Source organism: Callorhinchus milii, unplaced genomic scaffold, assembly GCF_018977255.1.
Source record: "Callorhinchus milii isolate IMCB2004 unplaced genomic scaffold, IMCB_Cmil_1.0 Scaffold2, whole genome shotgun sequence".
Taxonomy (NCBI): domain Eukaryota; kingdom Metazoa; phylum Chordata; class Chondrichthyes; order Chimaeriformes; family Callorhinchidae; genus Callorhinchus; species Callorhinchus milii.
The window spans coordinates 32,524,880-32,549,282 of NW_024704743.1; the positions used below are offsets into that span (position 1 = coordinate 32,524,880).

Below are 24,403 nucleotides of genomic sequence, written 5' to 3' on the forward strand. Positions count from 1 at the left end.
GGTTGAACCCAGCAACCAATTTGTACACAGCGATGTCCCACAACCAGCCATGATGTGAAAGTAGTTAGTATCGAATCATCATTGCTGAAAGAAACCAGGTATCTGTGGGCCATCATTTATACAGGAATCAAGAGGTTGAAATAACATCACAGATCCACATTCGCCTGTTGTTCAAGAGTAATAATAATAATCCTTGGATTTCAACGCTTTCTCAAAACCTTCCTCTTCGACCGAGCCTTCAGCCATCCTCTTTGCCCTCCACCTTCCCTGATCCTTACCCCACCTGCTCGGGTCCAAATTCTTGACTGCCCAGCACCTTGGGATGTCCTCCAGAAATGCGCTATATAAATGCAACTTTGTATTGGATTGGATTTGATATAGTGCTTTATCATGTCATTGAGATGTCTCAAAACGCATCACAGGATATACTATAAAGTGTAGTGGCTGGTCTTTTGTGGGCAAAACGCAGCAACCAATTGCACATGTCAGTGTACCACAAACAGTCATAGATTGAGTGCCTAAAATATTATTATTTTGAAGGAATTATTACCCCTGGAAAATGATCCACAAATTGACTAACAACCTAGGTAAACAGAGGCAGGTGGAGTAAGGTAACTTGCCTAAGATTTCACCCTTGGGCACCCTCACCCTGCCCGGGAATCAAACCCAGAGTGCCCTAACCACTACGCTACAGGACTGCAATTACAGTAAACAATTATGGTCCGTGAAAGTAGTCCAAAAGAATTTCACTTCACTTAATGGTAAAAATAATCACAGTAAGATTCTTTCAATGGAAACAAAACAAATACCAAGTAGCAAAAAGCAGTTACTTGGGAAATTTCTGCAAATGTGCTGGTTTGTGCCCAGGAAACGTTAGTTTGTCATGTCAAACATGCAATTAAACTATTCCCTGGTTTTAATTATTTCAGGTTTATTCAGGTATATTGGCCGTTACATACAGAAACAGCAATCATAGAAAACCCATGCCCTGTGTCTGCTGTCCTGACCAGTGAGGTCTCTCAATAGAAACTGTGACATAAGCAGATATATGCATCAGTGACTGTGGGCTTCAGGCAACCGTACATTAAACTGTAAGTAATGAAAAGCAATGACGGGAGCTAATGGTGGTCTGAGCTTTCAAAATAAAATAATAAATTATCCAACTACAGTAGTCCGGCTAGACCGCAGCCCGGCTAGACTACGGAGCAATTGATTTGATGCAAGACTTACACCATCAGGATTCTCACCAGAAAAAATTCATGATCTGCACCAAATAGGCTGTTTAAAATCTTGATTTATTTCCAGAATTGAACTCTGAAAAGCGTTCTTCAAGGCACTTTTGCATTGGAACTAATCTGGAGGCAGCACAATGTAAACCGCCAGCACATTCACTGCCAAAGTAATCATCCTAGCAACCTCCACGTTACTATAGAGCTGACATCAAAACATGGACTGGGAATGGCAATTCGCCAGATATAAAGTTGCTTTCATCGTTACACAATACGACTGTGACTGGCTGGAGGTTTCGTCATTTCGTAAAACGCTGCCTCGGATCAGCTCCTCGAGTTGCTACTTACCAGAGGTGGTTTGAGGCCTGGACACTGGACTCATCTAAAAACAGCTCGACCTGTGCTGGGAGGACAGTAGAGTGTACAGTGCTCCAAGATGTGAAGTTGTTGTTGTTGTCCCCCTCGTAGAAGCCTCCGCTCCTGGCTACACATTTCACCATACCCCCCACCCGAACCAACCGATGGCGGGATGGCCCTCATCTCCCAAGCTTCCCTTGGTCTATCCCCTTATTCCTCTGGCTGTTTCTCCACCTATTTTTTCCACAACTGGAAAAAGCTTCCCCAACTCCGTCACAAATGCCCTCTCTTCCTTGGACCTCCTCTCCCTCTGGCCCTCTACCCACAGCGATCCTGATGCAGCCATCAAGCTGCTGAACGACTGTTTCTCCACAACCTTTAATTCCGTAGCTCCCCTGAAATCCAGGGTTGTTTCCAAACCCACCCGCTTCCGCTGGTACAACAGCCATCTCTGTTCACTTAAAACCCAAACCCAGATGCTCAAGCGCAGATGGCAGAAATCCGGCTTCACAATTCACCACCAGCTGTGGCTCGAGCTCCTCCACACCTACAGCCTTTCACAAGTCTAAACTGACTTTTACTTTAAAGTCATCCTGGAGGCCAAAAACTACCCAAAGACACCGTTTTCCACCATCCATCACTTCCTCCATGCCGCTGCTCAAGCGCCCATCTACCCTCATATGAAATGCCAAGTGCAAACAGGTCCTAGACTTCTTTGCCTCAAAGATTGAAAATATCCGCTTGGCTGCATCGTCCTCCTCCTCTGAACCCCCACCCCCCACCCCCGTCCCCATATCCCCTTCCACCCCACCCAGACCATCCACACTGCACTTCTCCCTCCGCCCCAGTGTTACATGGTATCCGAAGGCTATGCCGGGATCAGTGAGGAGGCGCCTTTCAAGTCGGTGCCTTTTTTTTTGCATCTTAGGAATGGCAATGGATCTTTGGTTTAGTTTCTAGAGAAACCTCAAAAGAACCTTGGTGAATCTAAAGATGGCATGTGAAACCTTACCTAATAGTAGACCTTTTACTCCCTCAAAAATTTAATCGGAACCAGCATGCTCTCCTGACCTCTGTGTCCCGTTAAAACAAAGTGTGAGAAAGAGAGAATGGGGGGGAAAGAGAGAGGGAGACGAAGGGCACATGGAACAGAGGGAAGGGGGAGCAGAAGCAGAAGGGGGGTGGGGGGGATGGAGACAAGTTTGAGTGACAGAGTACAAAGGGTGAGAGAGAGAGAGAGGAAGGGAGGGAGATCGGGGAGGGGAATTTGGGGGAAACGAATGTCTATAGTTCTATGCAAAAGTGACTGAAAGATAATTTGCAAGACAGAGAGAGGGAAAGACTCAGAGAAATTCAGTCAAGAGAGGGAGACACACATACACAGAGTGACGGACACAAAGACAATGCGAGACATGTACAGAGTAAGCCCACGGGGTGACAGGATAGGAACAGAGAGAAGGAGCACACTCAAAAAGTGAGGGAGAGAAAAGGCAAAAAAATACAGAGACAAACACAAGACACATTCACAAGCAAAGTATACTTACACTCCCTTCAAACGGCTCGCTCCTACAAGCCTGTGTTCCCAGGTAAGCCCTCCTCCCTTTTCACCAGTACCGTAAAACTCACACAAGCTGCAGCAGTCATAACATTTAATACGACTTACGCGAAGTCCGAGTTATAGGCACATTTGTAGAAATCGTATAAATTCCAATTTAATCAATAATCTACACTGCTCATGCGTACATCAATCAGCATGAGTATGCGTATGCGTATGAGTGTGTATGCGGTGATGGGACCAACACTGCGTTTCCCGCGATTCAATGCGTCTTCACCTGTCGCCGCACGAGCATTGGAATTGCACTGAATTGTGGGAAATTGAGTTCTTCGGTGAGTGTGTCGACAGGTCAAGTCTACGTTTCCCGCGAGTCAATACAGCCGGTAAGTCTGGGAGTAATGGACGGTAGGAGAGCAGCGTTAGGAGATGATTAATACGACTAGTTCACAGAAATCCAAGTAGTTTTGATAGGAAGTTGAATGGGATTCGGATGGTTGTACGACAGGCAATTATACGATTTATAAAGGTAAGACGGATGTGAGTGTTACTGTATTACTTCTGTAGATTATGATTATTATGACTAGAATTATTTTTATCATCAATTATTATTCAACCAGTACGAGATTAGTAATGGTGTTTTCTAGATTTAAAAACCTGTTATCTGCACAACGGATAAGAGAGCTTTAACAGCTCCGGATAAGGAAAACTCCAGCCCCCATCGCCCCCCTCCACCGCCTACGCGATAAGGAAAGCTCCTGGATACTTTTATGTCCTTCAGTAGTATTGTTATTACGCACATCTTACACTACTCAACTTCCTTTCAGAAAGGCAGTTACAGATGCAAACTTCAGTGTCATCAGGTCTCTGCGGATGTCTCACTCACTGTGCCCACAAGAAGCGACATTGGCAGTGACCTAATGCCACATATTTTGAACATTTGTAATGCGGGAGCTGACCTGAATGCAGGAAGGCTGTGTGCATATGCAGCAAATGGGGTTCACAACCCATCCATATTTTTCATTTCATTTTCATATTTTTCATTTGTACAGCACCTTTCACGTTGGGAGGACGTCCCAAGGCGCTGGACAGACAGAGCTACGGATCCGAACTTGGGGTCAGGGTGGGGGAGGGTGGAGGGCAGGGGGCGAAGCAGGGAGATCGAAAGCACGGTCGAAGAGGAGGGTCTTGAGGTGGATCTTGAAGGTGGCTGTAACATTCATGCAATATCAAAGCACATTATAACATTACAGCCCTGCAGCAACAAAGAAAATATATACGTGTCCCAGGAATATATATCCAAGAATAAAACAATACAATCTCTTCTTACTATTGATCAACACACTAGTACAAATCCACATGGCTAAGTGAAGATGTGCTTTAAACTATGACCTACCATCTCGTTGACTCAATGCCTGCTCTAGCAGTGCTAAATTGTCTCTACTTACATGTTTCTCCACATCGTCACCTATGATCTTGCTGTGCTTCACAAATTCTGCAACGCTGCCACTCAGCAAAGCATCGAAAGCTTCCACATACGGCACCAGACCTTGAAATACAAAAAAAGTGAATAAAAGCTGACATTGGAATCAAACGCTTCTACCACATGCTACAGAACAAGTATAAAGGGAAGTGATTAACGATTATCTCAGAGACACTTCTCTGAGGCAGCTTTGAAAGTTTCCATTACTTCATAGAATTTTATAGCACAGAAGCAGGCCATTCGGCCCATCGTGCTTGTGCTGGCTCTTTGAAAGAGCTATCAACTGCTCCCATTTACCCGATCTTACCTCACAGCCCTGCAAACCTTTGATAGAAAATTCATCTTCTGACGAATAGATTCATCACTTATCCTTCAATTCCATTCTGGTTTCCTTCCTTTATTCCAAATTAACTTCAGTTTTTCCTTTTCCTTAGCCAGCCCTTAATTTGTTTTAGTGTTATTTTCCCCTTTTGTTTCCTTTACTCATCAGTCTCCTAGTCTCTGGCGAAATGTAGCTCAAACAAATACAGTATATTGCATCACTGCAAATTGGACTATTTTGAAACCTCACGGTTATCAAAAATATAATATCCTTACACAGGAGTATTCAGGGCTCTGGACTAATTTAAGAAACAGAATGATGTCATATTATGGTAAGATTAAATCAAATGGGCAGAAGGGCTTTCCTCACCTCGCATATCTTCGGTGATTTTGTCTACAGCTGTAGAATGTTGAATTTGTGCAGAAACGGTTTATTTCCAAAGAAATTGCTGTTGCCTCCACAATATCTCACTGAATACACTGAGCACAGAAGCCAGATGTTATGCAGCTTCAGTAAGGGGGAGGGAAATAGAAAGGTGTGGGAGTGAATAAGTATAACCAGTGGCACCGATTAGTTGGGCCAAATGGACTTTTTCGTTGCTGTACTATCTGGATACATTTCATTCAGCGAACACTGCACACACTTGCTCAATTCAAACAGCAATAAAATAAAGTTGTTTTCTGCAGTGGATGTGAATGCAGTACATTTCAAAGGGAAGTCAACCCCATAACTTCCAAAGAAGGTGGGAAATGTGACTCACGTAGTGGACAGTGTGAATGCTATCACCGGAAAAGCAGCAGTGTAAATGGCACCTTGGGATGTAAAACAAGTCTCCCATATGTATGTCACACCAATCTGTGGAAACTGGGCTCCGATCCGAGATCTCGTTGGAGCTGCATATATACGGTTCCCTGGGAAACACACAATGTCTTCAGGCACTTTTTCCTGTGGGAGCCACCATTTACGCTGCCATTTTACCTAGCCATAAGTAGGAACCCAGTTGTTAGTTGATTGGTGGATTCTTTTCTGGGGGTAATGATTCCTTCAAAAACATAATAATTTGGTCACTCAGTCCATCATTGTTTGTGGGACACTGCTGTGCACAATTGTCTGCCTTGTTTCGCCCACAAAATATACAGTCAATTCACTTTACGTATATTCCGTGAAATGTTTTGGGATATCTCAAAGACCACATAAGACTCTATATCAAACTCAAGAATTATTATTATTATTAATTCAATACTGTACAAAATGTCCCTTTTTAAACAAAAAAACAGAATTCTATTCCCTCCCCAAACCACTCAAGCAGCAATAAATCAAAATTTTCATCTCCAAGGATACATGTTTGTCCGCTAATTTATTAACTCTTATCCATAGAACAGTCCCTACTCAAAAAGCAGCTGACAAAGATCCGTTTTAGAAGCTCTTACAGAGGAAATATTTTAATTCCTGAGTTATTATGGCATTTATTTCAGACTACTCAGCTGATTTGGGCAAATAGCATGTAATTTTGTTTACACATTGTTAAAGTTAAAATCATAGATTGTTAGTGACAAAATCATAATGCACTAATCAGAGGAATATGTAGGACCTGAATACTGACATTCTACTTTTATTAAACAGATGATACGGTTTGACTCTGCATGCCTATAAATGACATGAGTGACTGCTTCTCTCCACCCCAAAATGATTTAATCCCATTGCCACTTAACATTGCAGGCTTATTACGGTTTCTTTCTAAGTGAGTGATAAATAACTTACACTGTCAAATGGTTATTGATAGAGCAAAGGGTGATAAAATGCAGATTAAAATGTTGTACTGTTAATTCTGTGTTTGAATCTGGTCCAGTCTAATGTTTTTCCCTTGACTGCACAGGTTACCTGTGAAATGTGCAGTGAATAAACTCTTAATCTACTTGGTGATGAGCTACAGTATACAACAAAATAAAACTGTCCATAACTTAGCAGAAAGTGCCTGGCCCCTGTAGAGACCATAAAGATAGCTGATAACTGGTGTGGAAATTCACAATGATGCTGTGGGTATGTTCTTCTAACAGAAGAACATTATGGTCTGGCTAAGATTTATCACAATCCATTTAAAGGCACTTGTTTAGTGGTCAGTGTGTCATACCCACTACTCAGAGTGAGAGCGGTCCCACTGCTCAGAGTGAGAGCGGTCCCACTGCTCAGAGTGAGAGCGGTCCCACTGCTCAGAGTGAGAGCGGTCCCACTGCTCAGAGTGAGAGCGGTCCCACTGCTCAGAGTGAGAGCGGTCCCACTGCTCAGAGTGAGAGCGGTCCCACTGCCCAGAGTGAGAGCGGTCCCACTGCCCAGAGTGAGAGCGGTCCCACTGCCCAGAGTGAGAGCGGTGAGTGGAGTGAGAGAGATCCTACTGTTCAGAGTGAGAGGAGTGACCGGAGTGAGACCCCACTGTTGGGGGAGAATATATTTTTCAGCACCACCATTCCTTATTTTGATCACCAGAAAAAAAGCAATATGATTACAAAACAGTGCATTACTGGAATAACTCCAATGCTAACTGATATTTCCCTCTAATGTTTGATCTATTTAATTAGTGGTCAATGTATGTACGATTACAAAGTTTCCATCACAATACCTCCATCGTCTCCATTGGCGAGTGGGGTCCCACAGCCCGAGAACTTGAAAGACATTGATTCAAGATGATGAACGGCTATTTCCAAACGTTCCACCAAGTTCTGCAACTCTGCCATTATGGATAAACTAGAAAGATCAAAAAGGCACAGTGAGCAAGAAAATATTACCAGTATGTAGACTTTCAAGTAGTTACAAGTGTAATAAAGCATTTTTTTTTGTAAACCTGCAGACATCGCAAGCCACAATACACAATTAATACAAAAATCAAAAAATACAAACAACATACAGCCTCCTTTGGGACGGTAATGTCCAACAACCCCAGAGATGGACACAGCTCAGTTACTCTGTAAGAAGCTTACAGTGAGTGCTGAACAACTACATAATAGCATCAACAGTGACAAAGGCCTTGTCCAATGAATCTTTAAGTTTTGCTGTCCATATACTGTACAGTTCTGTTAGTCCCACAATTGTTTAGCTATAACTTTGCATCTGTGCTATAACCACTTCCCAAAGAAATCTACCCTGAATTCCAGGTTTAATGAAGTTAAATAATAAATAATATCATGTCCTGGATGAGTATTTTTTCTTCAGCTAGATGTAGACAAGTCAGAAAATATCTTCCTCAGCTCCTCGAAACATCTCCGTGCTGCTTACTCCCATTTCCTCAACATTCCCAGCCTCTCTCTCTCCGTCCCACCCCCCCAACTCATTGAACCAGTGCACAATCTTGTCCTTCAGTTCACATTTAGCTCACTTTCATGCTTTCCTGTACCTTCACCACATCACTCACCTTTGTCCCCATTTCACCACCAAACCCCCACCCCCAAACCCTCACATATTCCTTGGTATTCAAAAGCCATCAAAAACGTACCTTTTTGACCACGATATTGTTAAAATTTACACTTTTTGTATAATGTTAGAATCATAATAGATGTTGCGAACGGGTTAACTTTTAAGTTAAGTGTGGGGGGGGGCAACTGGACTGAAACTCATGAGTTTACACCCAGGATCACGTGAGTGTCTCAAGGACAAGATGTGTACTACTGCCCTGCAAGTACACAAGATAACGGACTGTCTCAAGGACAGTGTGTTTGTGTGTGCGGCACGTACATCCCATGAGATGTTCACGTGAACCCAGCATGATTTTGGCCAGGTGACCTAATGTCCGCACCATGATTGGATGGACACAAGCTTAAGACACCGTGCCAGACCAAGATCGGGGCGCCCAGGACAGTACCTATCGTGGATGGAAGACTGAGAGCTAGAAGGCAGAAGTAGACAACCACGAGGAGGGATTACACGGTAGTATTGTTCTGTTAGTGAATCGATTGATTGTGCTTACTTGCCCACGCCCATCGGGAACTTGGACGGATCCTTGAGTTTAATAACCACCACTCTGGTTGCAAACAGTAGCTGTGTTTGATTGGAACTTGAAAAAAGTTTTATTTCCTTAACAATTTGGCGTAGTCGGCAGGATTCCCCAGTAAACAGACAAGGGAGGTACAATCAAGCCTTGACGAACATTTTGAGTAAGCTGTGGGTGACACATCCATGTGTAGGTGGGGCCAAGCTTGAGTAAGCTGTGGATGCCACACTAAGGTGTAGTCGGGACCAAGCTTCGATAACGGTCAGGCGTTTGAGTACGCTGGCGATCGCATTTAAGTGCACTGATGTGCGTGGGAACGGCATTTGAATACTTTGATATATTGAGTGTCGATGTGGAAATTGCGTAAGTGATAGAGTAACTTTCAGGCGTTCGAACAGTCAGTGGGAAATCCTCTATTACCTCCGGGTAAGGAGAGGGACCGGGACCGATAGTAATTGAATGTTGTTGTATTTCAATTGTGACTATGGTCGCTGGAAATAACCTGTTGGTTATGACTGAGCTGTGAAACTCGAGAGAAAGCTCATTAAGAGAGTTTGCCTCCTGGAAGTACCATCCTCCCTCCCAGGTTGCGTGACCTTGTACTATTTTTCTGACTTTGTAGTATCTGTCTTTTTGTACTATCAGGTTGTGTAACCTAGTATTATTTTTCTGATTTTGTGTTAGATTCTTTTTGTAGTTTTGTGATACCTCATGTTCATTCGGTATCAAGGTGGGGACTGTTAGAATTTACACTTTTTGTATAACTTTAGAATCATAATAGATGTTGCGAACTGGTTAACTTTTAAGTTAAGTGTGGGGGGGGGCAACTGGACTGAAACTCATGAGTTTACACCCAGGATCACGTGAGTGTCTCAAGGACAAGATGTGTACTACTGCCCTGCAAGTACACAAGATAACGGACTGTCTCAAGGACAGTGTGTTTGTGTGTGTGAGGCACGTACACCCCATGAGATGTTCACGTGAACCCAGCATGATTTTGGCCAGGTGACCTAATGTCCGCACCATGATTGGATGGACACAAGCTTAAGACACCGTGCCAGACCAAGATCGGCGCCGCCAGGACAGTACCTATCGTGGATGGAAGACTGAGAGCTAGAAGTCAGAAGTAGACAACCACGAGGAGGGATTACACGGTAGTACTGTTCTGTTATTGAATCGATTGATTGTGCTTACTTGCCCACGCCCATCGGGAACTTGGACGGATCCTTGAGTTTAATAAACACCACTCTGGTTGCAAACAGTAGCTGTGTTTGATTGGAACTCGAAAAAAGTTATTTTTCCTTAACAATATGATCATCTCCTTCCTCCCCATCCACCCCCACAAACCACCCACTCAACCTTCCATGTAGACTGTAAATGCTCCGAGACATTACAGTAACATTTGCTGAGTTACAGGTTAAATTAGGTACTGAGACGCTGGCTTGGGCCGAGCCACATAAAGAAAGATAAATTATGTGCAGGCCTCCAATCTCCAAGTCATCCTTGAGTTGTCTACTGCACCAAACATCACATCAACACACTCTGAGCACTGCAGCTCTCAAGATTTGAATAGTCCCAATTTAGCTGCTTGAGACAGGGCTAAGCGAACAGAAACTGATAACACCAATGACTATTACCAGCTGTCAGCAAGTACGGTGGTGCTCTTTCTCCAGGCTTGAGGCACAGTATTTCAGACTACCACTACCAAGGGTTTGAAATTCTGGTGAGGGAACATAAATTTACGTGCAATCATCTCCTTCCAAACATTAAACTTTCATTTCACCCATTACCACAAGTTAAAGCCATCAACAAATTGCAATGTAATAATGTCAGCAGGCACTTAGCAATACTGGAAAAGAAGAAACAATTAATTTTTTAGGCTTCCAAAGATACTACATGGAATTATATAGAACACTGCAGCACAGAAACAGGTTTTTCAACCCAACTAGTCCATGCACAAGTCTCCATCCCTCCTAAGCCGGTCTCCCATACACCTCAATTTACTTCTCCCTCATTTACGCATTACACTTTCTGCTTGAACTTCTGCACAACTTCAGACAACAAGTTCCACATCTTGCTTCACTAACAACGTATCTTGACATTATCCGTTATGATTTAAAATTCTTAGTTTCAATGTTATAACCATAGCCTGTTACTTTCAAAGTATATCCATTATTACTAAAATACTAAATAAAAGGATTCAAAACAGCAGAAGTATTGCCAAACGTCAACATACTTCCATGCAATTGCCATTTTACGTTAATGTTTGTCCTTGTGTCCATTTTTATACTAATTCATGGGCTTTAAGCAAAGAATACAAGGTAGAAGACTTGATTGTACAAGTCCAAGTTGTAATGGCTGAAGAAATGTTCTATTTCCGACTTAATTTGTTATCAGTTATTGTCGACCACTCCATATAAAAAAAACTTTCAGGTAAAGAATACTGGGACTAGTTATGCTCAGGTGAAGAAGACACTGTGAAGTGACTGACAATGATAGATGGAAAGGCATTCAAAACTGATGACAATGGAGCCAAAGTAAAGAAGGTACATTGATGAATTGCTCCAAAAGTACATAACAACAAATTACACTTGAATAGCGCCCTTTAAGTCAGAAAGACGTCCCAGGGCGCTTGACAATCGGGGATTTTGGACCCGAGCTGGGAGTTGGGGTCAGGAGGGGTGGAAGGCAGCGGTGGTGGGGATGAGAGGGTGTCCGAAGGCACGGTCGAAGAGGAAGTTCTTTAAACGGATCTTGAAGGAGGCAAGAGAAGGGGGTGAGGCGGAGGGATTGCGGGATAGAGTTCCAGAGTGTGATATAAACTCGTATCATCAGGAAAATAAAAAATCAAGGTAAGAAGTTAAAGAAAAATCGACATCAAAATTTACCAACATGTTACAAATGGAAAAGACTGAAGAGTGTATTTTTTTTTAAAACAGGTAACAATTTAAAGAACTTATATACTTAAGACATTTTGATGTCCAGGTATTTTGATGAGTCAAACATCCGATTGTTTAACATATGAAGAAAAGATCCACAGCAAGGATCTTAATATAATGTTTAGCTGCCAAATGTTTCCAAACTTGTTGAAGAAAAGCCTAAAGTCTCTCTTCAGAACCTAACATCGATTGTAGCTTATAGAACATTTCCACAGTCAACTTATGGGTATGATGCACAAATGAACATTTCACTTAAAAGAACCGATTCACCATTGTAATTGCTTTCCAAGCCAGCAGGTCTGACTATTCCAAATCATCTTCTGTGCATGCTTACGAGAGATTTAAAAACCATGAATAAACATTGACGTCAAATCTGTTCAAAGGTATGGAAATGAGTGAGTAAACAAAAGTTGAGCCGTTACACAGTTAATATGGTCTGATTTTTTTAACATATACAGGTTTGCCAGGTTTCCTTTTCCTCCTATAGGACCATTTCCTCCGAAAGGACTTTGCAATTTCACACAAAAATTAAGATCGCTTTTATTTATTTTATTCCCCAAATTACACTACTGACCTTATTTAACATCAGTAAAATAAACATCAATTATGCACAATCATTTCTGCACTTACCAAGATGTACTCACTAAATTGTAAAGTTTAAATTATAGAAAGTGTGCAATTTCTTACATTGTTTGCACTGAAAGAAGTTAAAGGACCATAAGCGAAATGGATTTCATGCTAAATGTTTGGTACATACTGTGATTTCCATTACAGATCTGTTCATGATGAGTAGATAAAACTATACTACCACATCATATTTAGAGTTAAATCATAACTTACACTTTCAAGAATAATAAAAAATTGTATTTGATATAGTGCTTTATGACATCTTTGAAACGTCTCAAGCGCTTTACAGGATGTTACAGTAACTAGAATGACTGTATTTAGTGTCACAGCAGCAAATTTGCACACAAGCAGCCATGAAGTGAGTGACCAATTTTATTTGGGGAATCGTTTGCCAGGACACTGTGAGAAACTCCTTTCCTTTTTCGAAGAGTGCCATGAGATCTTCAATGTCCACCTCAACAGACAGATGAGACCTTGAATCATCACCTCCAATAATACAGCATTCTCCAACACTGCACTGAAGAATCAGTGTAGACTATGAGCTCAAGTCCCAATGTTGGGCTTGAACCCACAACCTTCTAACTCCGAGGCAAGAGTGCTACCAACTGAGCAGGTTGGATACGAAGGGAGATGTGAGGGCACGAAGGGATTGGAAAACGAGTGAGAGGATCTTAAAATCGATTTGCTTGATAATTGGGAGCCAGTGGAGTCTGGCAATTGGTAGCCAATGGAGCTCTCAATTTATGGGTGAAAATGTTCCACTAACTGCAAACGAAAAAGCAATACGAAGAATGCTGGAGGTTTGAATTCAAGCAGGTATTGCTAAATAAATAGCAGGTTAATCAGCATCTGAAACAGTGAAATAGGTTAACGTTTTCAGCCCAACCATTCATCAGATCTGCTGAAACCAAAAACTTAATTTCCATTGTTCAGACTCCGATTGACCTGCTGTGGATTTTGTAGTATTTCTGCTTTGATTTAAGATTATTGCACGGTGGGGAGCTGTCACTCTTTGCTGGGCTGTAAATTATCAGCTGCTACAATGTGTACACATTTACCAGCTGTGGCAATGTGTACTTATAATGAGAAAATACCATTATAAGCTCTCACCCCCAAGCTCAGTTGCTTTACAGATGAACACAGCATCACCCCAAATACAGTCGTGCCATTTTACAACGTGTCCAATGCTGTACACTGCAGAACACTCACAAACACCGTACCCTTAACCCTTTATAATGAGCAAGTCAAATTGTCCTAAAATTTAAGACTGCGCTGAATTGTGGAAGATTCTTAAATTGGAAGTCATTCTTAAATTTCTGCAGCTTTCAATATGTAAGGATTTTCTGTAATTCTGTGCAATCTTAAATTTTAAGACAAAATGGTCTTACAGGCTGAGACCTAGTGGAATTTCTGGCTTCTGACATCAAAATGATTTGATTTGGACTTAATCGATGGTACTTTACTTATGTAAGTATCCTATTGCTACCACACGGGAAGGTCGCTGTATAAATGCAAGATGTTGATGTAATGGGCTCAATAACAATGTCCTTGAGACAGGAACCTGCATCATCACTGCTGAACAAATTGTCCCAAGACAAATTGTACCAAGACAATGTTGAAACAAACGTTGAGTTAAGCGATGGTTCCCCTTCCTAAGCAGAGCCAAATAAAAAGATACATGAAAGGTAGGTAGGTCTTTTATTCTTTCGCTGAGATAAAACTTCGGATGCTGGAAATCTGAAATTAGACCAGTAAATCACTGCTCAGTTTACCTGAACTTGTAACCTTTCTTTTCAGATAATAATATTAATCTTTACATTTTATTTAGTGCCTTATGTCATCAAGATGTCTCAAAGATCTTCATAGGATTTTATTGGGGGTTTGTGCCTTTCATGTGCTAATCAAAGTGAATGATGTCAGTGCTGGGAATTCGAACGCTTTCTTTCCACTCAGTGCTCCCCAGGTACTGCACAGCCAGCTGCACTCTGCCAAAACACTCACCTTAACCCCACCCTGAGATTGCCCCAACTTCCTGAGACTAAATGTTTCCATTTTTCACTTCAGTCGTCATAATAACCTCTGGATGAGGTAGTCAATTTAGGTACACCATCATATGCAATTTTTTCCCTTTAAACATAGGAACAGTGGGAATTGCAAGCAAAATCCTCACCATGGAACATAAGAAGTCCCAGGACAGCACATCGTAATTTGCATAATCCAGCTATTTTCATATTGAGATTCGTATTGTCTCGAAGACGTGATAAGGTGCTATATCAAATGCTAGGATTATTATTATATTATTGCTTTGCTTTTCAAACTGGACAGTTTTACGCTGCAGGTGAAGTGACGCAATTAGAGCCAGGGCTGAGGCTGCCCAGATTTGGTTCACAAACATTACAGGAAGCTGAGAGCAGAATCGCATTCGTTCAAAACTGAATTCAAACAATGATATTCCTTGCATTTGATTTAGTGCCTTATCATGCCACTGAGACGTTTCAAAGCGCTTTACCGAATATAATGTAAAGTGAATTGACTGGGTATTTTGTGGGTGAAACAGGTTCTAATACGTGTAAGCCCACTAAATGGTCAAGGTAATTTTTAAAGCAAACTTCAACTCAAAAAAGAACTTTTCAGTTTTACAATGATCTAAACAGTACTTTTTAAAAAAATAAAAGTGTCTCCTTTATTAAATGGAATACTGTTTGAAGTCCAATGTTTCCAGAGAATGATTACTCCCGATGTACTTAGACACTGTAAACATTCCTCCAATTGTTGACAATCTTCAGGGTCTAATTTCCAATATCTGCAAAAGAGGCATTAATTTGTGGCAACATGAGAGATCACATTGGGGTTGGTGATTTTTGAAATCCTATCAGGTATGAAAGTGAGAGAGGGACAGCAAACAGACAACTGCGAAGATATGATGGTTTACCCTTTGCATATGTGGAAGTGGACTCCATACCTGCAATTTATGTTACCAAGAGGGGCAGGGGAGATGCGGGAGAGGGCAGGAGAAAAGAGAAATTGAGGCCTGAGAAACACCACAAGTGACTGGAGGGGCAGAAGGAGAAGTTATTAGAGAAGAAATTGAGACAGATAATAGAACCAGGAAAGTGTGTTGCTGCAGAAGAAAAGGAGTAGCCAGTGACGGTGTAACAAATGATGACATATCCCTCCCACTGCTTGTGTGCTCACTGGTAAGACCAGCATACTACAGAAGGAGTTGAGAGACCAACATCTGATGGACCCCTAGACCCAAAACAATTGATACCATATGAAAAAGCAAGAGTGAATTTTCGAGAACTTTGAGGAGAGCAGCCCAGGGATCAGCTGGAGTTAAATATTTCCACTTTTCAATGTGGCTTTCAAATGCAGACTGCTGCAAGAGTTTCTCCTCACTAGCGGCTGTTTTTCCTCTCCCTTTTTCCCTAAAGCTGTTCCTCTAGATTCTAATGGGTAGGAATGCACAGAGTGGCACTAAATTCAAATAAGTTGTTCCTTGACATGATCCCCGAATATTTTGCTACATTTGATTCAAGAACATAAGAATTTGCTAGATAAAAGAAGACCAAGGTCCATCCAGTTCGCCTTCCACTATCCTGGTCGCTTGCACATGTCATGTCCCAACTATATGCTGTACCCCGAGATATTATTTCCCAACAGAAATCTATCTATTTTATTCTTGAAAAAAATCGACAATTTCAAATCTACATTTTCACTATAAGTTTAAGAGTGAAGGAATGTTGGGTCTCTAAATGCACTCAGCCAACGAAGTAATGAATTATGCGCCATGGCACTTAAATACAGTTCAATTGAAGTGATGCATCAAATGGAATATAACACAATTTGTGTCAAATTTTGCAAGCACAGCTCACCAAATGAGGAGGAGAAAATAGGTCACAGAGTGTCATATCCTTCATATTAATGAAGTCAAAGTAGATCTTTGCCTCAGGGGCAAGCAAAACCTTCTGTTCAACCCTTTCTGATTTAGGTCCACAAATCGAACCCACTACAACCTGGAGTAGAAAAGTCACATCCACCACCCATTTTCAATGTCTGTTCAAATAATGCTCCAAAGGTTTACTATTTTGCAAATAGATGTACCAAACTCATTGCCCAGATGTAGCAACGCAGTCAACATCAAGAGAAGTCCACATTTGCAGTGCAGTCACCACTGTTCATACACTATTTCTTCCTGTAAACTGGTAATTAAGATTTCCTTCACATAGCTTAATTTTAATGACCTAGAAATTAATTCAGCCTTTGATTCATTTTTTTTCCTCCCATACAACTTTTTCCTTCAAAAACAAATGATGGAATGAAAAAAAGCAAGCTTTCGTAAGAGATTTAATAATTGAATGATCAAATCAAATCTATCAAACATTTAAATTTATTTCTATTTCGTAAACCCAAATGCAGATGCGACACCCTCTCGCTGCCTTTTTCAGCACAAAGCCAGTGCTAAGATCTTCAGTGCAAACCCTAATCTCAATCTGGCATTTCAGTGTCTCTTAAGAAAACCAATGTGCCCAAATCAGGGATTTGCATCAATGCGCAACGTTTACAAATAGACGGAAAACCATAATATTCCATAACCAATTTAATAACATTCTATAATTATCAAAGCTGTTATGAATCACTACATGTGGCTTTTTTGGCAGTGCACATTCAAAGATTTTCTATATGACTCATCTGACTTAATTCTCATTTTCGTCCACAAAATTTACAGTCAATTCACTTTACAATATATTCTGTGAAACACTTTGAGACTTCTCAACAACATGATAAGGCACTATATCAAATACAAGGATTATTATATTCAACTACTTGGCACAATTACATTCTGTTGAAAAAAACAATTCTGATATTTGAGTTTAACTCCCTACCTCTCCTCCCCTCTTTATCTATCCTTAAGATATCTTTAAGACTTACCTAATGGTTTTAGTTGCTTGCTCTCTAAAGGATAATATTTCTGTATTAGCATGGTGTAACCTCTTATAATAGTTATAAAATGAATTATGAAGTTTAACATTACTGCAAGCTCAAGGAAAAGATTCTTGGAATAAACAAGCAAATCTCACATTGCGATTTTTCTTTGCTATCCTCTTCTGAAAGTGCTGAAGTACAGCGGGCTATGACTACACAGGTGCTGACATCTCTCCAATGCCTCACCTTACTGTCTACTCTTCATGTATTAGGCCAAATAGCAAGTATCAGCAGGCTGTGGCGACACAAGCACCAAAACTGATTTTAATCTCATTAATGTCCATACACGCAAACTGTCCAGCCAGACTCGCTGGATAGCAATCACAAATGGGATAACTTCCTCCCTAGCCAAGGGACACTGACGTCAATAGAAGAGCTGCCACTATTGCCCCTGACTAAGATCAATGAATGTAGCGCAAACTTTGGATATTCCTTGAAATTACATTGCGTCTGTACTCGCTGAGCTAGGGAGCCATATGCAATTTGACTTTACACCAGCACCGTGTGCACAAACATGTTTGTTTATATAAAAATGTAGGAACATTTTTCACATCAGAGGACAAGTTTCCAGGGCTCTGGAAACTTCTGGAGAGAGCGGGGGCGTAGCATTGATTTGGATAGCTCTTTTCAAAGATGGGCCGAATGGCCTCCTTCTGTTCTGTATAATTCTTATGATTAGGAACATGAAATTCGCCAATAGTAATGCAATATTAGTGGCTTTGCTAATCTTTGCCTAGAAGTAGGCAGCAGAACACTTATTCTTCAAAACTGCATTACTATCAAGGAAAAAACAAGTAAACATGCATTTTACTGTTCTACCAGGTTGTGCAAAAGATTCCTGTAATTGCAGTAGCTAAGTGTCTCAAACCATTGCAGTGTTTACTTCAGCTTCTTTCTATGGCTAGGGTAACAAGCCATAACTGGCATTATTACAAGCAGTAGTACGGCTAAAACATCTAGCAATTGGCCTAAAAAATACATACATTTAAAACGTGTTCAGTCCTTATCCTCTGAAAGACAATATTTCGATATGGCAGTAGCTTTGTAATGGTCTTTTCTAAATCACTTTTCGCAGAGGTAACACTGAGATGTTGGGGAACAATGTGGGGAAAGGTGGGGGGAGTTGACAAGATTTTGAGCAAAATTAGCATTAAAAAAAAGTCAAACTACACAATGTTTCAGATCTACAGCTTTAACCCATTTTCTTGCTTGAGGACAGCAGCTGGTATAAATTCAAAGTAGTATCACCAGCCCTGCCAGTGTCTGAATTATTTAAAAAGTGGTGGGCCTGGTACCAGAGGCTAAAATCTTTCTTACAGAGCAATGTGCTGGAAAGCAGTATAGAATGTCATCATTATTTTGGCATCTCAGCAGCCCAGCTACCATAAATAGACTGTGGAGACATCATAGCCAATCAGTCCTCACCCGACGTCCACACTCATGCAATTTTCCTGCAAGGAGTCATACGCAGAAACATTAGCTAATTTATCCTCTCTTTAGCCCAACTGTGCTGAGGCCAATTATAGAACCCTTTCTGCCACCCTGGGTCAGACCAACTAAAATTCCGACTAGGAAGTATTTGGACTCACACAAGAATAAAAGGGCAGAATATCCTTTCCCTTTTATCTGCACTATCACTGCTTCACCTCGTTTCTGAGACAAAAATAGGCATGGTTCTGGATTTGACACTAAACCTGGCTGACCGCCACTGACCTGAACCTCACTTAATACCATTTGTCCTAAATTTTCCAGAGAGCAGCTCCCAGTGATGGGACAAAATTTGAACAATTTTTTTTGAAAAATAAATGAAACCTCATAAGGTGATTAGAGAACTTTCAAACTTATATTTTTGTATTCTTGCTACAGATCCTCAGAATAATATAATAGTAATATAAAGATTGTGGTGCTTGGAACAAATAGTCAAATACATTCTAGGTGTGCGCGACTCTTGGTGGAACTTGTTGGCATCAAATATAGCACAAAATGAACACTTCTATGTGGGAAAATACTTAAAAAGAATGTGCAGCACGGAAACAGGCCACTTGTCCCAACCAGTCCAGTGTTTATACTCCACATGAGTCTTCACCCATTCCTTACTCCCATACAACAATTTGCATTTACATAGCGCCCCTCACCCAGAGCGCTATTCTATTCCCCTCGCCCTCATGTGAAGTTTCAAGCTTCTTCTTGAATGCATCTACACCATCCGATTCAACCAATGTTTCAGGCAGCGAGTTCATTAATCTTACTATCCTCTGTGTGAAGTAATTCCTCATAAGTTATCTTTTAGATCGCCCTAGTTGCTATCATATATGTGTCCCTGGTTACAGACTCACCAACCAGTGGAAACATCCTATTTTCTGTTAATGTTATCAAATCCTTTTATAATTTTAAACACTGCTATTAGACGTTACTTCTCCAGTGAAAAAAGGCCTAACCCATCCAGTCTATCCTAATAGCAGTAACCTGCCAGCTATGCTATCACCCTTGCAAACCTATGTTGTACTCTTTCCATTCACTCTATTACATACATGTGTTCATTACACTAGCTGCAAGACATGAAGTATTATCTGTTTGTGAATATATCAATATAATTTCCACATCACTTTTAAAATGTTTATTCCATTTAAAGGAATGGCATGATTTGATATTGCTAGAGGTAGAATCACTAATATTGCAATTCTATAACCAATTTCAAGCAAAGTAGTGTTCTTGCTAAACTGCCCTGATATAATTTTGCATACAGGTAGGTTGATCAGGTTACAAGTTTGCTTGCACCCAACTGCAGACAGATCATCACATCATCATATCCACCACCCCTAAGTGACCCAGGTATCCACCTAGCTCTGCTGATAACACTCTCACCTCTGAGTCAGATAGTTGGTGATCCAGAATCAGAATAGAGCAAAGGAGAAAAAAAAGGGGGGAATAGATACATATCCTTTAGTATTTCCCTCATGTTTAAACGCAACAAAAACTGGCGACTCAGCCTCTGAAATCAGGGCGTCAAAATTGAGATATTCTTAAACACAGCAGGTTCCTCATTTGCTTTAACATCTCAACCGAAGGCAGCACCTCCAACAATCCAGTACTTCCTCAGCACTACATTGGAATGTAGTGGTAATCATTCTTGCATTTGGTTAAGCACCTTATCATGTAGGAATGGTGTCTCAAAGAACTTCACAGGATTTACTGTGAAATGGAGTGACTCTGTATTTGTAGGCAAACATTGTAGCACAATAGCGCACAGCAATATCCTACAAATAGCCATGAAATGAATAAGCAAATTTATTTGGTTATTGTTGGCCAGGTCACCGGGAGAAACTCCTTTCTCGAATAGTCCCAAAGAAACTTTAACACCCACCTGAACAGGCAGACGGGACCTCAATTATCTCCAATAATGAAACACACCCCTAGCAATGGAATCTATGTGAGTTCAAGTCTTGATGTGGAACTTCTGACTCAAGAGGCAAGAGTGCTGCTTAAGACACTGTTGTCTTATGAGCTCAAAATTCCAACGTGAAGCTTGAATCTCCAACCTTCTGACTCAGAGGTGAGAGTGCTATAAAAATGAGCCAGGCTGATAGTTGAATAGTGTATAAACAAGTATAAACTCTGACTAATCTGGTGTCAATACAATGATGATGGCAATAATTATTTCTTCACAACTGTCAAGTCAAAATAGACAATGTATGCACCTTCCCTACCATCTCCCCACCCCCCACTCATCCGTCTTTTACTAACATAATAACCCTGTAGCTCAGTGGTTAGAGTACTCGCCTCGCAAGCAAGAGACCTGGGTTTGATTCCTGGCAGGCGAAACCTTGGGCAAGTTTCCTTACTCCACACGCCTGATAATCCCTCAAGAAAAAAATAAAATTGGTTACTTCAATCCACCACTGTTTATGGGACACTGCTGTGAGCAATTGGCTGCTGCGTTTTGCCCACAAGTATAGTGAATTCATTTTACAGTATATTCTGTGAAGCACTTTGAGACATCTAGAAGATGTGAAAAATGCTATATCAAATGCAAGGATTATTATTATTATCTTTACATTGTTTATGCTTTCCAGAATTAGGTAAGCAGGATGCCTCTCTCCAGGGAAAGAGCGTGCAATCCATCCCAACAAACAATCCCCAGAATTTCCATGTGTAGGTGGGATGCATGGAATTCTCAGTTTGGTTAATCTTAAGCATGCTGATTGGTTTTCACATGTGTCAAGATACCGAACTGAACAAAAATAGTCAGTTTATTGAATAATTTTCACTGTCAAATTGGGTATTCAATTAACAGAATTTCATGACATCTTTAGTACACCAGAAATTAGCGCAAATGAACATAGCCATCTTTTTCACGAGCATTACGTAAAACGGGTCAAATAGTGCCCTTATAAGTCAGCATTATCAATGCAAACCTCTCATAAAGACCATTTATATCAGCTGACAGATATTTCTGAAGGCCAGCAAATAAATTATCTTCAAGCTGTGCAACATTGTTTTATGATTCAGAACTATCAAATCACTGCAGGTATGCAAACTCAAACTGATTATAAAATAATGCAGCTTTCTGGTCGTCATCTTTTTCTATTAAGTCAAAATAAATCAAAATATTATCTTGTATTTAACAAAAAAATCAGAAATGGCTTCAAATTTTCAATTAAATTAGATATGAATATAAATGTTATCCAATTGAAGAATTCATTAAGTGAATACAAAGGAATTTGTTCTGTACCATAGCTTCAACATTTTGCACCTGTATTTGTCCCTTTCACATAGAATGTCTCAAAACAATTGACAGTTACAATAGGGAGCACTGAGCAGAGACATATTCCTTTGAGGATGTTGACTAAAGTCATTGTTGAGAGATATGTATTCAATAAGAGTTTTCAAGTCAGGAAGCAGGGGAAAGAAATTTTAAGAGAGCGTTCCAGAGAGCAGAGGCATGGTGACATCAAGCTTGGCCACCAATCTAACCAGACTTCTGTCTAACAGTAATGGGACAGAAGGAGTGGTGAACGAGTCATAGACCAGAATTGGAAGACCAGAGGGTGGGAGGGAAAGAGAATATTTCTGGAGAGATTGCATAGTTAGCGAGAGCGAGATCATGGATGGATTTTAAAGTCAGAGCAAGGAGGTTAAACACCTCAAACCTGGGATAAGCACATCTAATTTTTCGTAGAGGTAATGTTGCACTCACTCTTCCTTACGATTAAAATAATGGAAAATACGACGAGAAAGCTCTTACAATATTAGCATTAAGTTAGATGAATGCCTGCTTGGCACTTTCAGGCTAATTAGTCACAAGTGCTGTCTCCTGAAACGCACGATGGCCCACTTAGCCTTCCCAAGGGAATGTTCTTGTAAGTGTAAACTGTCACAAGGAAACACATCATAGCATTCATGCCTCAGACTCAAAAAGCTGTCACGTCAATGTACAGTGGGGACCATCTCTCACACAACCCCACCCTGATGCTCGAACCTCCTTCCTTCCTACATCTCATCTGACCAAATGTATTCTCAGTGTTTGGGTCTCCTGTGCAGTTAACTGTAAAACAAAAGACATAAAACTGCATTTTTGGGGAGAAAAAAANGGCCGATCACAGATGCGGAACAGAAACTTTGCATTTTTCTCTTCAAGGTTCTCCAGCATCAGCCGACTGCAGACCAGGCCCTGCAGATCCTCAGGAAAAGCTACCTGGTTCCAACCATCCCCATTGTGCTACTGAAGAGGACAACAATATCATCAGAATCAATGCAATAACTTAAACCTGGCTGCAATTGCCCATCACATCATTTTTTTTTGCATTGCCCACTTATTTGTTTTTCTTCTTTCCCCCCCCCCCAAAAAAAAAAGTCACAGAATCATAGCACGTTTTCTATTTATTAACCCCAAAAAAAACTGCAGAGCACAGCCAGTTCCCATTCATTGGGAAGATTCCATCGGAGGGCAATTTCATTTTGAATTTTTTTTAAAAAAAATGCGGTGGGGGGTGCGGAGTGGGGGGGTGGGGGGGGGGGGGGAGAGCCCTAAATAAAACACGCGCACACAACCACACAACATCCATCGCACACAAAACCGCCTTAACAACCACATCCAAACCTCCCTTTTTAGGCAACATTGCAAACACTCACCCAACGCACCCACCCACAAAGATGAGGAGAAAGAGAAGAGCCAAACCTGTAACGAAAAGCGTCCCCGAGTAAACGCAAAGGGACCGATGCGGGTGGGGGAGTACCTGCAGGTGTTGCTGTATTTAGTGGGGGGGGGGGGGGGGGGGGCGAGTGTTGCAGTGGCGGCTGTTACAGTATCTTTAAATCAAAGCCTCTGGTCCCTCTCCCCCCTGTCTCGCTGCTGCAGGTCGCCGGCTGCTTGTTTGCTGTGCGCGAGCCTGGTCTGCCCCGGTCCGGGTCTGCTCTGCCTGTCCGTCCGGATGATTGACAGCCGTGACGACACGGCGGCTCCCGGGCCCGGGAGGAGACCCACGCGCAGACACAAGACACAGAGCGGGGGGAGGAGGGAGGGAGGGAGGAGGCGAGGCGCGCGCGGGGGCGGGGGGCGGGGCGGGGCGGGGCGGGGGCGCGCTTCCGGCTTCGCTCCAAATAAGGTCAAGAAGCGCCCGCGTCACAATCTGGACCCTCGCGCTCCACCGGCCCGCGGGCGCGCGCGCGCGCACACACACACACACACACAACAGGTCCTCATCAGAGAGGGAGTCCTGGCAACAGAGAGAGAGGGAGAGAGGGAGGGAGAGAGGGAGGAGGAGGAGGATTTGCTGCCCAAAGATGCTGCTGCACAGAGATGCTCTCACTGCTGGAGGGGGAGGAGGTCCCCTCCGGGAGACTTGTTATTCTCCGGCGGCGACGTGCGTGGGTTTCGTTTCTAAATAAAGAATATAAATATATATCTATATATATATATACACACA

At 41.7% G+C, this 24,403-nt stretch overlaps 1 protein-coding gene across 3 annotated transcripts in view; it reads right to left on the reverse strand.

Annotated features, from left to right (window-relative positions):
• Positions 1 to 23,741, reverse strand: part of cap2 (cyclase associated actin cytoskeleton regulatory protein 2) — an 85,244-nt gene extending 61,503 nt beyond the window's left edge. The window contains exons 1-3 of one of the 3 annotated variants that reach the window (XM_042331790.1): positions 23,714 to 23,741; positions 7,561 to 7,685; positions 4,587 to 4,687 (exon numbers count right to left, since the gene is read on the reverse strand). In XM_042331790.1, coding sequence (XP_042187724.1) covers positions 4,587 to 4,687; positions 7,561 to 7,675 — 216 coding nt within the window. In that variant the 5' untranslated portion in view covers positions 7,676 to 7,685; positions 23,714 to 23,741. The other 2 variants (XM_042331789.1, XM_042331788.1) reach the window with 2 other exon arrangements.
• Positions 23,742 to 24,403: the final 662 nt, after the last annotated feature.